This window comes from Alosa sapidissima, chromosome 24 (assembly GCF_018492685.1).
Source record: "Alosa sapidissima isolate fAloSap1 chromosome 24, fAloSap1.pri, whole genome shotgun sequence".
Classification (NCBI taxonomy): domain Eukaryota; kingdom Metazoa; phylum Chordata; class Actinopteri; order Clupeiformes; family Clupeidae; genus Alosa; species Alosa sapidissima.
In genome coordinates, this window is record NC_055980.1 from 19113470 (window position 1) to 19124805 (window position 11336).

An 11336-nucleotide genomic window follows, 5' to 3' on the forward strand; every position below is an offset into this window, starting at 1 on the left:
TCCCGCATTCACACCCCAGATCCCAAACCACTGGCAGGACTCGCCCCATGTTGCGCTGGGCTGTGTTGGACCCGACCATCCAACCAGCCAGCCAGCCAACCAGCCAGGCTTCGGGCCATGAGGCCAGCCCACCCCTGGCAGGGACCATGTGCAGTCAAAACCCTGTGTCAGCTAGCCCTGGACATCCCTCCCAGCACACAGATACTGATACACACACACACACACACACACACACACACACACACACACATTGCTATTAATGTTCATTTTGTTTTCACCTCCACAATGTGGTGTGTGAATTGCTGTGTGTGTTGTGTTTCTACATGAGTGTGTAGGCTACATGTCTGTATATTTGTTTGTTTGAACACATGCACATGCACACGCTCACACAAACACACACACAAACGCTCACACAAACACACACACACACGCTCACACAAACACTCACACACATGCTCACACAAACACTCACACACGCTCACACAAACACACACACACACACACACACACACACACACACACACACACATCACAGACACCAACAGATCCAGGCACCCTCCTGTCCACTCCTCTACTCCCTCTCCTCTTCTCTGTTCTCTTCTCTCCTACCTCTCCTATCCTCTCCTTTCTTTACCTCTCTTCTCCCCCTCTCATCCCTCTCTTCTCTCCTCTTCTCCTGCCTCTCCTATGGACTCTGTGCACTAGCTTACTTGAAGTCAGCAAACCAGTTTGTCACTCTGCTCGGCTTCAAGTCCTCACAAAAACTATTTTACCTTTTTCCTAAAACAAACGCCAGCCTAAGAGCAGTGGCTGCACAAAATAAGGAGGGAAGGAACTTCTGTGAGCACACGTTTTGGTACAACTGAAGCACTCCTCTGCAGGTGCTTGTTGACAGCGATATCAATTAACATGAAACTGGTTTGCTGACTTCAAGTAAGCTAGTGCACAGAGCCCATTCTCTCCTCTATTCTCTTTACCTCTCCTTTCTTCCTCTCTTCTCCTCTCCTCTATTCTCATTACATCTCCTTTCTTCCTCTCCTCTCCTCTCCTCTATTCTCATTACATCTCCTTTCTTCCTCTCCTCTATTCTCATTAACTCTCCTTTCTTCCTCTCATCTCCTCTATTCTCATTACCTCTCATTTCTTCCTCTCCTCTGTTCTCTTTACCTCTCATTTTTTCCTCTCTGTTCTCCTCCCCTCTGTTTACCTTTCCTCTGTTCTTATTACCTCTCCTTTCTTCCTCTCCTCTCCTCTATTCTCTTTACCTCTCCTTTCTTCCTCTCTGTTCACCTCTCCTCTGTTCTCCTCTCCTCTATTCTCTTTACCTCTCCTCTGTTCCTCTCCTCTCCTCTATTCTCTTTACCTCTCCTTTCTTCCTCTCTGTTCTCCTCTCCTCTGCTCTTCTACCCTTCCCTCTCTTCCTCCTCCCCTCCCTCTCCCCTCCTCTCTTTCCTCGTCCCTCTCACAGGCCAAGGCAAGAGAGACGTAGAGGGGTCATCTGAACGTCTAGAGATGGTGACGGTGATGGAGGGGTCATCTGAACGTAAAAAAGTGCTCTCAGCTTGGTTTCAGAGATCTTGGGATGAATAGCTTTATATCCTTTATCGTAAGACACAGTATTAAAGGGAAGTTGCTTTGGGATGAATAGCTTTATATCCTAAGACACAGTATTAAAGGGAAGTTGCTTTGTTCCTCTTATTTCTTCCCACTATTAACTTTTTGTGAACAGTTATGTTTAATTATGTCCTTCTCACTGTATTGCAAAGTTTCTTGAGTTACTTTTTTATTTCCCTTTAATTTCTTTTTTTCTTTACTCTGTCTTTTAATTTTGTTTTTCTTTCTGCTGTAACAGTCCCACAACGTAGGCACTGGTTCAGTAGTAGCTACTCTTCCTTCAAACCTCATTGCATAGTTACCATACATGTTTATTCTCTCTATCGCTTAGACAACCATTTATTCTTATCAATAAACACAGACACAAATATACACACATATCTACACACCCACACACACACACACATAATGTGCACTGGCCCATACACACGTACACATACACAGCCTCACACACATTTCTCAAAGGTACTCTAAGCATGAGTCACGGCCAACTTGCACTCTGCAAACCATCACAATCCAGCATGACCGCACGCCCCCTAAATCACTATCTCCCTATCAAGAGCGTGTGAAGGCATGCAGGAGTGTGTGTGTGTGTGTGTGTGTGTCTGTGTGCGTGTGTGCGTGTGTGTGTGTGTGTTTGTGTGTGTGTGTGTGTGTGTGTGTGTGTGTGTGTGTGTGTGTGTGTGTTTGTGTGTGTGTGTGTCTGTGTGTGTGTGTGTGTGTGTGTGTGTGTGTGAAGGCGTGCAGGAGTGTGTATGTGTGTGTGTGTGTGTGTGTGTGTGTGTGTGTGTGTGTGTGTGTCGTACGTGCCAGATGGACAGGATCCGATACGCGTTTTATAAGTTTAGGAAGATAGAATCGCGTCCACGCAGAATAACACCACTTAATCTTTCCGTTTGTTGGAGGTGTTTCTTGGATATGTATTTACAGTGAAGGTTCTGGAAATGCAAAAACGCATGCTGAATGCATTTCTATGTTTTGCCTTCAAATGATGTATGAGCTACAGAGCAAAGGCCACAGTAAAGTAGTGGAAACAGCCATAATTGTTGAACCTCTCGAGTGTATTAAGGGGATATCTGTTGCCAAACCCTAGAGAACAGCATTGCATAAGAAATACTGGATGTTAATTTCAGACCGCTTCACTCTAACATTCCCTATTTTCATGTATGAGACTGCCCAGTATCTGAATCAAACTACAAATAGTAATGTAATAGTAATAGTAATGTATTTTGTTTAATAAACTATAGGTTGTCAGATCATATATGTGGATAATATAGATGTTGACCTATGCAACGCTGAACAGTCAATGTTCTGAATTCATCTGTATATTGTTATGAAATCAAGGCAGTGTGTTACTATAATAAAATATTGACTCATACCATTTGCTTAACCTAACCTATACTATCAGTGATTAGTGTGGTCAACATGCATGTGATTGCATGAATGTGAATGTGATTATGTTTGCAATGTGAAGATGCTTTATATATAAACCAGCTGCTCGGCCCTGAGTTGCTGAATTATATTGCAGAAGCTTTCTTGGTGTCATTTTTTATATTATGATATGCATGTGTATGTCCTATCGCATCCTCCCCATATCGTGTGCACCCAGTTATGACTGTGGTCTTTATTTCGTTGTTGCTGCTTTTTAAGCAAGCATAATAGAGAACTTTCTATCCCATGCTGCCCGTGTTGATCTCAATGTCTGGTATTTTTTTGTTTTTTGTTTTTCTAATTGCTTGGCTCTGGTCCTTGATTAGTAAAGTTTGCTTAACAAATCACTTTTCCTTCCTCTGTTCCAGATTATCACTCTTGGGGAAATGTTATGGCTGAGTGAGGTTCAGTCCAAGAGCTACAACGCTCTGGTATGAAGGAAGTTACGGGTGAGTTTTCTTGGACTCGACCCCATTCTGTGTATTCCCACTGAGTGATCCTATACTGTAAAATAGAGTTCACAGACACACACTGATGGCTGAGTGTTCAGGTTTGGTCACCAGCTCTGCGTGTTCCCAGCAGAGGTGGGAATCCCAACGTAAGATAAGAAAGTCGAAGTCCTGCTATGAATTCCTTCCACTTCACACAGGTGATATCAGATGTTTTAGTGAATGGTTGGAACGAATGTGTCGCAGGACTGTTACTCTCGGAAGCCATGATATCCACCTCTAGTGTGTGTGTGTGTGTGTCACTAGTCACCCTAGTGTCTAACGTGGTCACAGACACACACTGAGAGTTGCTCCGAGCCCAAGAATGCAGCCTCACAGCTATTCAGCTCAAAGTCCTCACAGAGCGTCAGTTCTCACTTAATGTGCAATAAAAAGATAAAGCACAAATAACCGCCAGAGAGATAAGAAAGTGCCAATGGGAGTATGATTGGATGTGTTTCTCTGGATTTTCTTACAAGACAGACACTCAGAAGACATGATAAACTGCCCAGTAAAGATGGAACTCAATCCTGAGATGCAGATTCACACACAGAAAAGATTGGTCAATGTTGCTACCAAGAATGTTGTTGTTTTTACCATATGTGTTGTCAAGAAAACTGACCTTGCAGAGTGGTGTTACACTATGTTTTGAATTATACGTGATACGTAAGCTATTTTCAATTATTACACTAGGAGAGTACCTTACAAGTGAGGACTCGGAAGGATTAGCTATCATAAGCAAGTTTGATGTTTGTGTGATTTCTCTCCCATAGCCTTGTCAGTGCCAAACTTCCAGTGGGTAGTCCCCAGATGCGCCCTATCGTTGGTCACTCAGTGCCAGAGTCATATCTGACCCCACGAGACACACCTTAACCGCATGCAATGTGAAGATCTCCATTTAGAGGCTGGGAAAGCTGAGGTTGGCTTGGTGGTGCTGCAGTAGCTTTGCACCCCTCCTGGAAAATGCCACCCAATCTCAGATCTCAGATCTCATAATGTCCAGACTGAAATCAATACAGCAGGGTGCACACTGGTTTCACAGCCAATGGTGTTGCTGTATCAAGGTCACATGACCTGATCATGTGACATGGATAGACCTCAGCTGTTTTCATTGCAGACAGTAGTTTGCATGAACAAAAATCAACCACATGCTGCTAGTTGCATGTGATATAGAGGCTATTCAACCACCATTCTGGCTCTAATGCTGCTAGTTTCATGTGATATAGAGCCTATTCAACCACCATTCTGGCTCTAATGCTGCTAGTTACATGTGATATAGAGCCTATTCAACCACCATTCTGGCTCTAATGCTGCTAGTTTCATCTGATACAGAGTCTGTTCAACTATCATGTTGGCCCTAATAGTGCTACAGTATTTTCATTCTGGCTCTAATGCTATTAGTTTCCTGTGATTCAGAGTCTATTCCAGTTCCCCTTGCAGGGATTTACTTCTTCCCCTGACACTTAATAGATATTACACAGATCACACCTTACTGTACTGACAACACATCCATCTGTTTTTTTCCAGTGGGGGAACACATTGTGTAATGGTGCACGATTTAGATAAATATGACATGGAGACATCTCCCCTCTATGTGTGTGTGTCTGTGTGTATGTGTGTGTGTGTGTGAGAGAGGGAGAGAGAGTGGAGAGAGATACAGTATGTTAGGAAAGTGGGGGGTTAGAGAGGCTCTCAATGTCTGCATGTATTTTTACTACATCTACTTGAGTACTTTACACTCAAATCCCCAACAGGTGTGAGAAGGCTCCTAATTCATGCATGATAGTTTTGGAATCAAATTTGTCTGTTATATATTATGTGTTACACTTGGACCGCAAGTATGGATTGAAGAAAAAATAAATAAAATAAAACCATCCACTTTGAAGTCCCATTGACGACTTTTTTGTCTCAATGAGATATATTTTCAATGTCGTTTTTTTCAGTTCATTAAGGCAGTCTGTGTGCAGAGCCATTCACATAGCATTGCTGCTTAGCTTAGATTAGTTTATGCTAGCACTCGGTTGGCATGGCAGCCATGTGCAGAATGCAGTTGTAGGCCGAGGGGAGGTGAGGAGAGTATGGTTGCAGGGTGTATATATAGGCCCCTTATAACGTTTCACTCACGTTCTGAGCGAAGGCCTCCGGGGAGGTGGGATGTCTTTCTGAAGGACATACTGAGGGAGTCCTTTCAGTGTGTGTGTGTGCGTGTGTGTGTGTGTGTGTGTGTGTGTGTGTTTGTGTCTTTTTTCAGCAGGTCTATTCAAAGCAGGTGATGTCAGTGAGACTATAGTGGGAGTATGTAAATGTTAGTGTATGTGTGTGTGCATGTGCACATGTTTATGAGTGTGTTTTGGGGTATGGATTTTGGTTGTAAGGGTGTGGATGAAATAAGAGATTGTGTATCTGTGTGTGGTATGTGTTTGCATACAGTACATGTGTGACTATGTGTATTGCATGTGTGTGTGAGAGTGTCTGTTTATGTGTGTGTGTGTGTGTGTGTGTGTGTGTGTGTGTCTGTGTGCGTGTGTGTGTGTGCACACGTGCGTGTGTATTCGTGGTGTCCCTCTCAAACCTGGCCATGTTAAGTACTGTAGACAGTTTGGGTCATCTGGGAGGGGCTTGGTCCACTCATACCATTCCATATTCCACCCCCATCAACACACACCACCCATTTTATGACAATAGTCCTTTCCCACCCCCACCCATAGGTTAAAAATGGACTGGTAAAGTTACGTGTGTGTGTGTGTATATATGTGTGTGTGTGTGTGTGTATATGTGTGTGTGTGTGTGTGTTTGAGACGCCACAGCCCTCTTGTAGTAACAGCTCTGTTTTGATGGCATAAACACATGCCACGGCCACCCAAACACATGGACTCAGCCACACTCCATTACTCCATTTCAACACCAACACTGTGTTTACTTAAAACAGACTTACAATCTGACTGCTGAGATGTACAGACGTAGAGAGAGAGAGAGAGAGAGAGAGAGAGAGGTACTACTAGTAGTAATGGTAGTAGTGGTGGTAGTGTAGATGGACAATTCTGCGCAAAACTGTCACATCCATAACGCCAACACAATGCCATGGTATTTAGTTGGCGTTAAGGACGTGACAGTTTTGCGTGGAATTACCCAGGCTGTAGACTGATGCCTTTATCTGTAATCTATTCTATTATGGTAAGATTTAGACAATATACAGTGGCAGTTCATCAATTCACAGTACACACAAGATGGCAAACAACCACTTTGCATCTGTGTAAAAATCATTTGGGGCTGTATTTTGGGCTCCAGCGCATGGCGTAAAGCTCGTTATTCACCCGCGCAAATAATTCGGTATTTTGCATGTTTATTTTTTAAACATTGCGACCAGGGGTGTGGCAATTAACAACCTATGGACCTAGCCTGGCGCGTTGTCTAAAAATCGCTATCATACACCACCTAAACCTAGTCAGAAGTCAATGGCGAGTTGTTCATATGCTATTTTAAGAGCGCATGTCAACAGTCATATTGGCAGGTGCACGCACCATCCTTCTATCATTCATGAACGCACACTAGCGCAAGTCCATGCAAAGCATTACAAATTGCACGATTACAATGGGAAACATAATTAGAATAAAGATATTACGAAATACTGTACATCTCATGATGAGTAATTATTCACCATCATTTGCAAATTGGTAATGACGGTTAAAAGTGATAGGGGAGAGGCGAGAGACACGTATGGAGCACAGCTGAAGACGCACTGTCACGAGATATAAGCAACTCCTCTGCAGGATAAATGTTGTTTTATTCAGTCATTTGAGCAATATTAGGGTAAGTGTTGCTTTTTCCAGCCTATGTTTTCGATGGTAACCCATTGTCAGTCAATAGTGAAAGTAACTGCATATAACTGTCTTCGTTGACTGACACCTTGGTGAAGTTAGTTTCACTTTGCCAATGAGTTCAAATAATAGACGAGTGCAAATGCGTGAAGGCTATGCTAGGTTTTAGTAATGCATGGTTTAAGAATGACTATTTCATACGGTCTCGCAAGCAGCCTCAAATGTGCCGTTGAATGCCAAAATACCGATGCATTTATTTGACATATTGCGCTTTGCGCCGTTAAAGGGAATGCCAGATGTCATTCTCATTGGTTTAAAATGATGTTACGCCCCAAACACACCCATATGACTGATTAAAAAACCTAGGAACACCTTGTTGCGCCATGCGCTCCACTTTTGATAACGAAACCCCTCCCAATGTGAACTGGACATCCTACTAAATTTGAATAGACTTTTGACGAGTGACGATGCACTTTAGAATGTCATGATAGGGCCCTTGGAGTTGTAAGTCTCGCTCCATGAATTATGGTGAAAAACCTTTTCAAATATTTCAGCATGTAAACATTTGGGCGTACTAGCATAATTGAGCTGCGGAGCTGCGGAGCTGCTGCAGCGGTGCCGTTGGCTCTGGCTGGACTTGCAGGCAGCGGTTGGCCAAGCTAACAGGCAGGCAGGCCGCTTGGTGCTGTTTTAGGGAATGATCCAGACTTCTTGGAGGGGCTGGAGACAGACAAATTACACTTTGGCACTAGCAAAGCAAAGCTGTTTGAACAGTACAGGCTGAGTGTGTGTGTGTGTGTGTGTGTGTGTGTGTGTGTGAATATTCATTATTTCATGGATTAAACTTTTGTTTGTGGTTGGAACAGTCTTAATGTATTATTCATGCAATGTATTGTGGTCAATGACTAAATGTTCCTATTTCAGGTGGTGCCTCTGATAGGCCTGAGGATCTAAAGTCCTAGAGTTCTCTCTCTCTCTCTCCACAGTTCACCTTCTCCCCTCCAAGCCTGTTCAACAGCAACCAGTGCTGGCTCATCGCCATGGCAAATGATTTCCCCTTTGTGTACCCCACACCTGTCATCACCCCCCGACACACACACACACACACACACACACACACGCACACACACACATACACGCACGCACACACACAGAACGGACCCCAGGCTCTCTAACTCACACACTCACGCCATCCAGAATGAGTTCCCATCCAGATTAGTGTAAACAATCCCCCCCATCTCTCTAGCCTTCTACCCTCTCTCTCAATCCTTCTCTCTCTCTCTCGGCAGTAACTCGACACACAGATTATTATTATATGTTAAATTGGCTGCTGTGTCCCCTTCCTGGGCCATTAATAATTGACATGGGGACTGAAACCTATACGCAGGTGGGAGGAGGAGAAAGAGGAGCGGGCGGTGTGTGTGTGTGTGTGTGGGGGGGGGGCTACTGCTCAGGAACAGTGCGATCTCATCGGACTAGGGCTTGACTCACCTTACTCCTCACTCCTGGCTCTGGAGATAAGTATAAGTATATATACTCTTTTGATCCCGTGAGGGAAATTTGGTCTCTGCATTTATCCCAATCCGTGAATTAGTGAAACACACACAGCACACAGTGTACACACAGTGAGGTGAAGCACACGCAAATCCCGGCACAGTGAGCTGCCTGCATCGACAGCGGCGCTCGGGGAGCAGTGAGGGGTTAGGTGCCTTGCTCAAGGGCACTTCAGCCGTGCCTACTGGTCGGGGTTCGAACTGGCAACCCGCCGGTTACAGGTCCGAAGTGCTAACCAGTAGGCCACGGCTGCCCAATGACCAGGTGATACTGGTCAGCAGAGAGGGTTGACACACTGACACAATGCACCAGTTTTTATCTAGAAAAAGAGATTTCCCCCTTATAAAGATAGAGATTCACAGGATATTATGTAGCCAAGGAAAAGGATATTTCCCCCTTATAAAGATAGAGATTCACAGGATATTATGTAGCCTAAGCACTCCATGTACTCCACATGCAAACAAACACACATGCATACAGAAACATATGAAGAGTTCAGATGCAAAAGTCTCTAAACGCCACCTCAAAAATAAGATAACAATGGTGAATGAATGCTCTCCATAGTATACGTTATTCAAATAATTTTCCTTCAAAACCCACTAAATACCGTTCTCTTTCTGGTCTGAACTATCGATTTGTAGGCAAAAAACCTATAGGAGACAATAAAAAATGCTCATTTAAAAGAAAAGTGGTTTAGAGTTTGTTTGTGTCATGTTTTTGCTTCTGTTTACATCATCACATCCCAAATTCATGTTTTCTATCTCTATTGCTAAGGGGTAAAACTGTCCTTGAGTTCTAAGACAACAAGCAGTGTTTAAACCGAACCTTTACAGAGAGAGAAGTGGAGCTTAGTCTACTTACTGACTCAACTATTCAAAACTTGCAAAAACCTTTGATCAAAATGCAAAAAATAAACCTTTGATCAACCTCCATTTGACATGCAAAAAATACTTCTGAAATGAATATGCAAACAGGAAATAATATGGGTTCAGAAAGGTCAAAAATACAAAATTAATCAATGTCTGCTCTTGGATCGATCAGAAATGACAAATGGGCCTCAAGCATCCCAGAGTTCTGTCTATCCAAGAATGAGGTGGACATAACTCTTCACTCCAATAGTATTGTGTGTGTGTGTGTGTGTTCACGGCAAACTCCTAACCTATCTTCTATCCTCCCAAAATGTACGATCTTACATCCAGAGACTCGCCCAGCCACAACCAGATGCAGCCTACAGTACTCCACTCACCATTCCATGAATCCTCCTATCACACTCACAGGAGTAGTGACAGATATCACACTACTGCAAGCATTCAATGGTGGGAAATGCTCAGTTTCCAATAATCACAGAGACTTAGATAGCATTCCATCCCAACAAAACCCAAGAAAATCCAGAGAAAGATTATGGGAAAATATGACTAGAGCTGATTTGCAAATTCAAATTCACAAGGAAATGCTTTACACAAATAATGGAAAATGTATTATTTCAGGCTATACACATAGGATGCACGATTTTTCTACAACCTCAAAACACCTGTTGCCCTAAACATTCATGAACCAATGCTCTTCTTAAACCACAAGTTGTTAATTCATGGGCTGGTTAAATATTTCTATGCATGGTTGCAAAGCAGAGGTTCCGCCTGGACACGTTTCAATGAGGATTTAATTCAGCTCGCTGCTGGGGGTTTAACAGTAACAGTAGACCACACAGATGTTCCTGACACTTGAAGACAGTGCAAGGTATTCGTCATTAATCATTGGCAGAACTGATTTGAATATGACAAATTAGACGTATAGATTCCAATAGCCTGCCATAGGCTACTTTCTGTTACCGTTTGTAGAGTAGCCTACATTAGCCTAATCAGGAATATGTTATTGAGCAACTATTATCACTTGCCTTTATGAAATAAGCACTATATTTTGAAGATTTACATCAAGCCAGGGACATTTTGTTTCCAGGGCAACTGCCTCTGTGGCAACTCTAACAAGGGTAAACTTATGTCCACTCCGTCGAGTTCTCCGCTCGCGATTGGTTTGCAGCCCATCAATCGTTCCGTCTTATTTTCTCTTTGTGCTGCAAGATTGGCCCGTTCCTGTCCATCAATAATGCAGAAGAGGTCACCTTTCCGAAATCTCTAGTCTGTGGTAAGGTGAGGTTTTCAGTGCAACGCAGGTGCAACTGATGGATGGAAAGGCAACAGCTCCTTCGATGACAAGAACAAGAAAATAGATTGTGAGTAGGCTACATTTTATCATTATTTCTTATTATAAACGTCGTTCATCACGTTTATATTTTGATACGTGTTTGATATGCACTTTCAGTGGTATTGTGATTATCTTGTAGCATGTAGACTCGAAGTGGTAGTTGATCTACTGTATTAACCGTATTACAATGAGCTACATAGCCCAAAATAGCTTGCATTTCAGAAAACCA

General features: G+C 43.2%; 1 protein-coding gene across 9 annotated transcripts in view; it reads left to right on the forward strand.

The window, feature by feature from the left end:
• Positions 1–11071, forward strand: part of LOC121700107 (deoxycytidylate deaminase-like) — a 70806-nt gene extending 59735 nt beyond the window's left edge. For 2 of the 9 annotated variants that reach the window (XM_042082844.1, XM_042082838.1), the window contains 2 exons: positions 3414–3494; positions 10984–11071. In XM_042082844.1, coding sequence (XP_041938778.1) covers positions 3414–3482 — 69 coding nt within the window. In that variant the 3' untranslated portion in view covers positions 3483–3494; positions 10984–11071. Of the gene's footprint in view, positions 1–1468; positions 1667–3413; positions 3500–8337; positions 8938–10983 lie in introns of those variants that run through there. The other 7 variants (XM_042082845.1, XM_042082839.1, XR_006027109.1 and 4 more) reach the window with 4 other exon arrangements.
• The last annotated feature ends 265 nt before the right edge of the window (positions 11072–11336 follow it).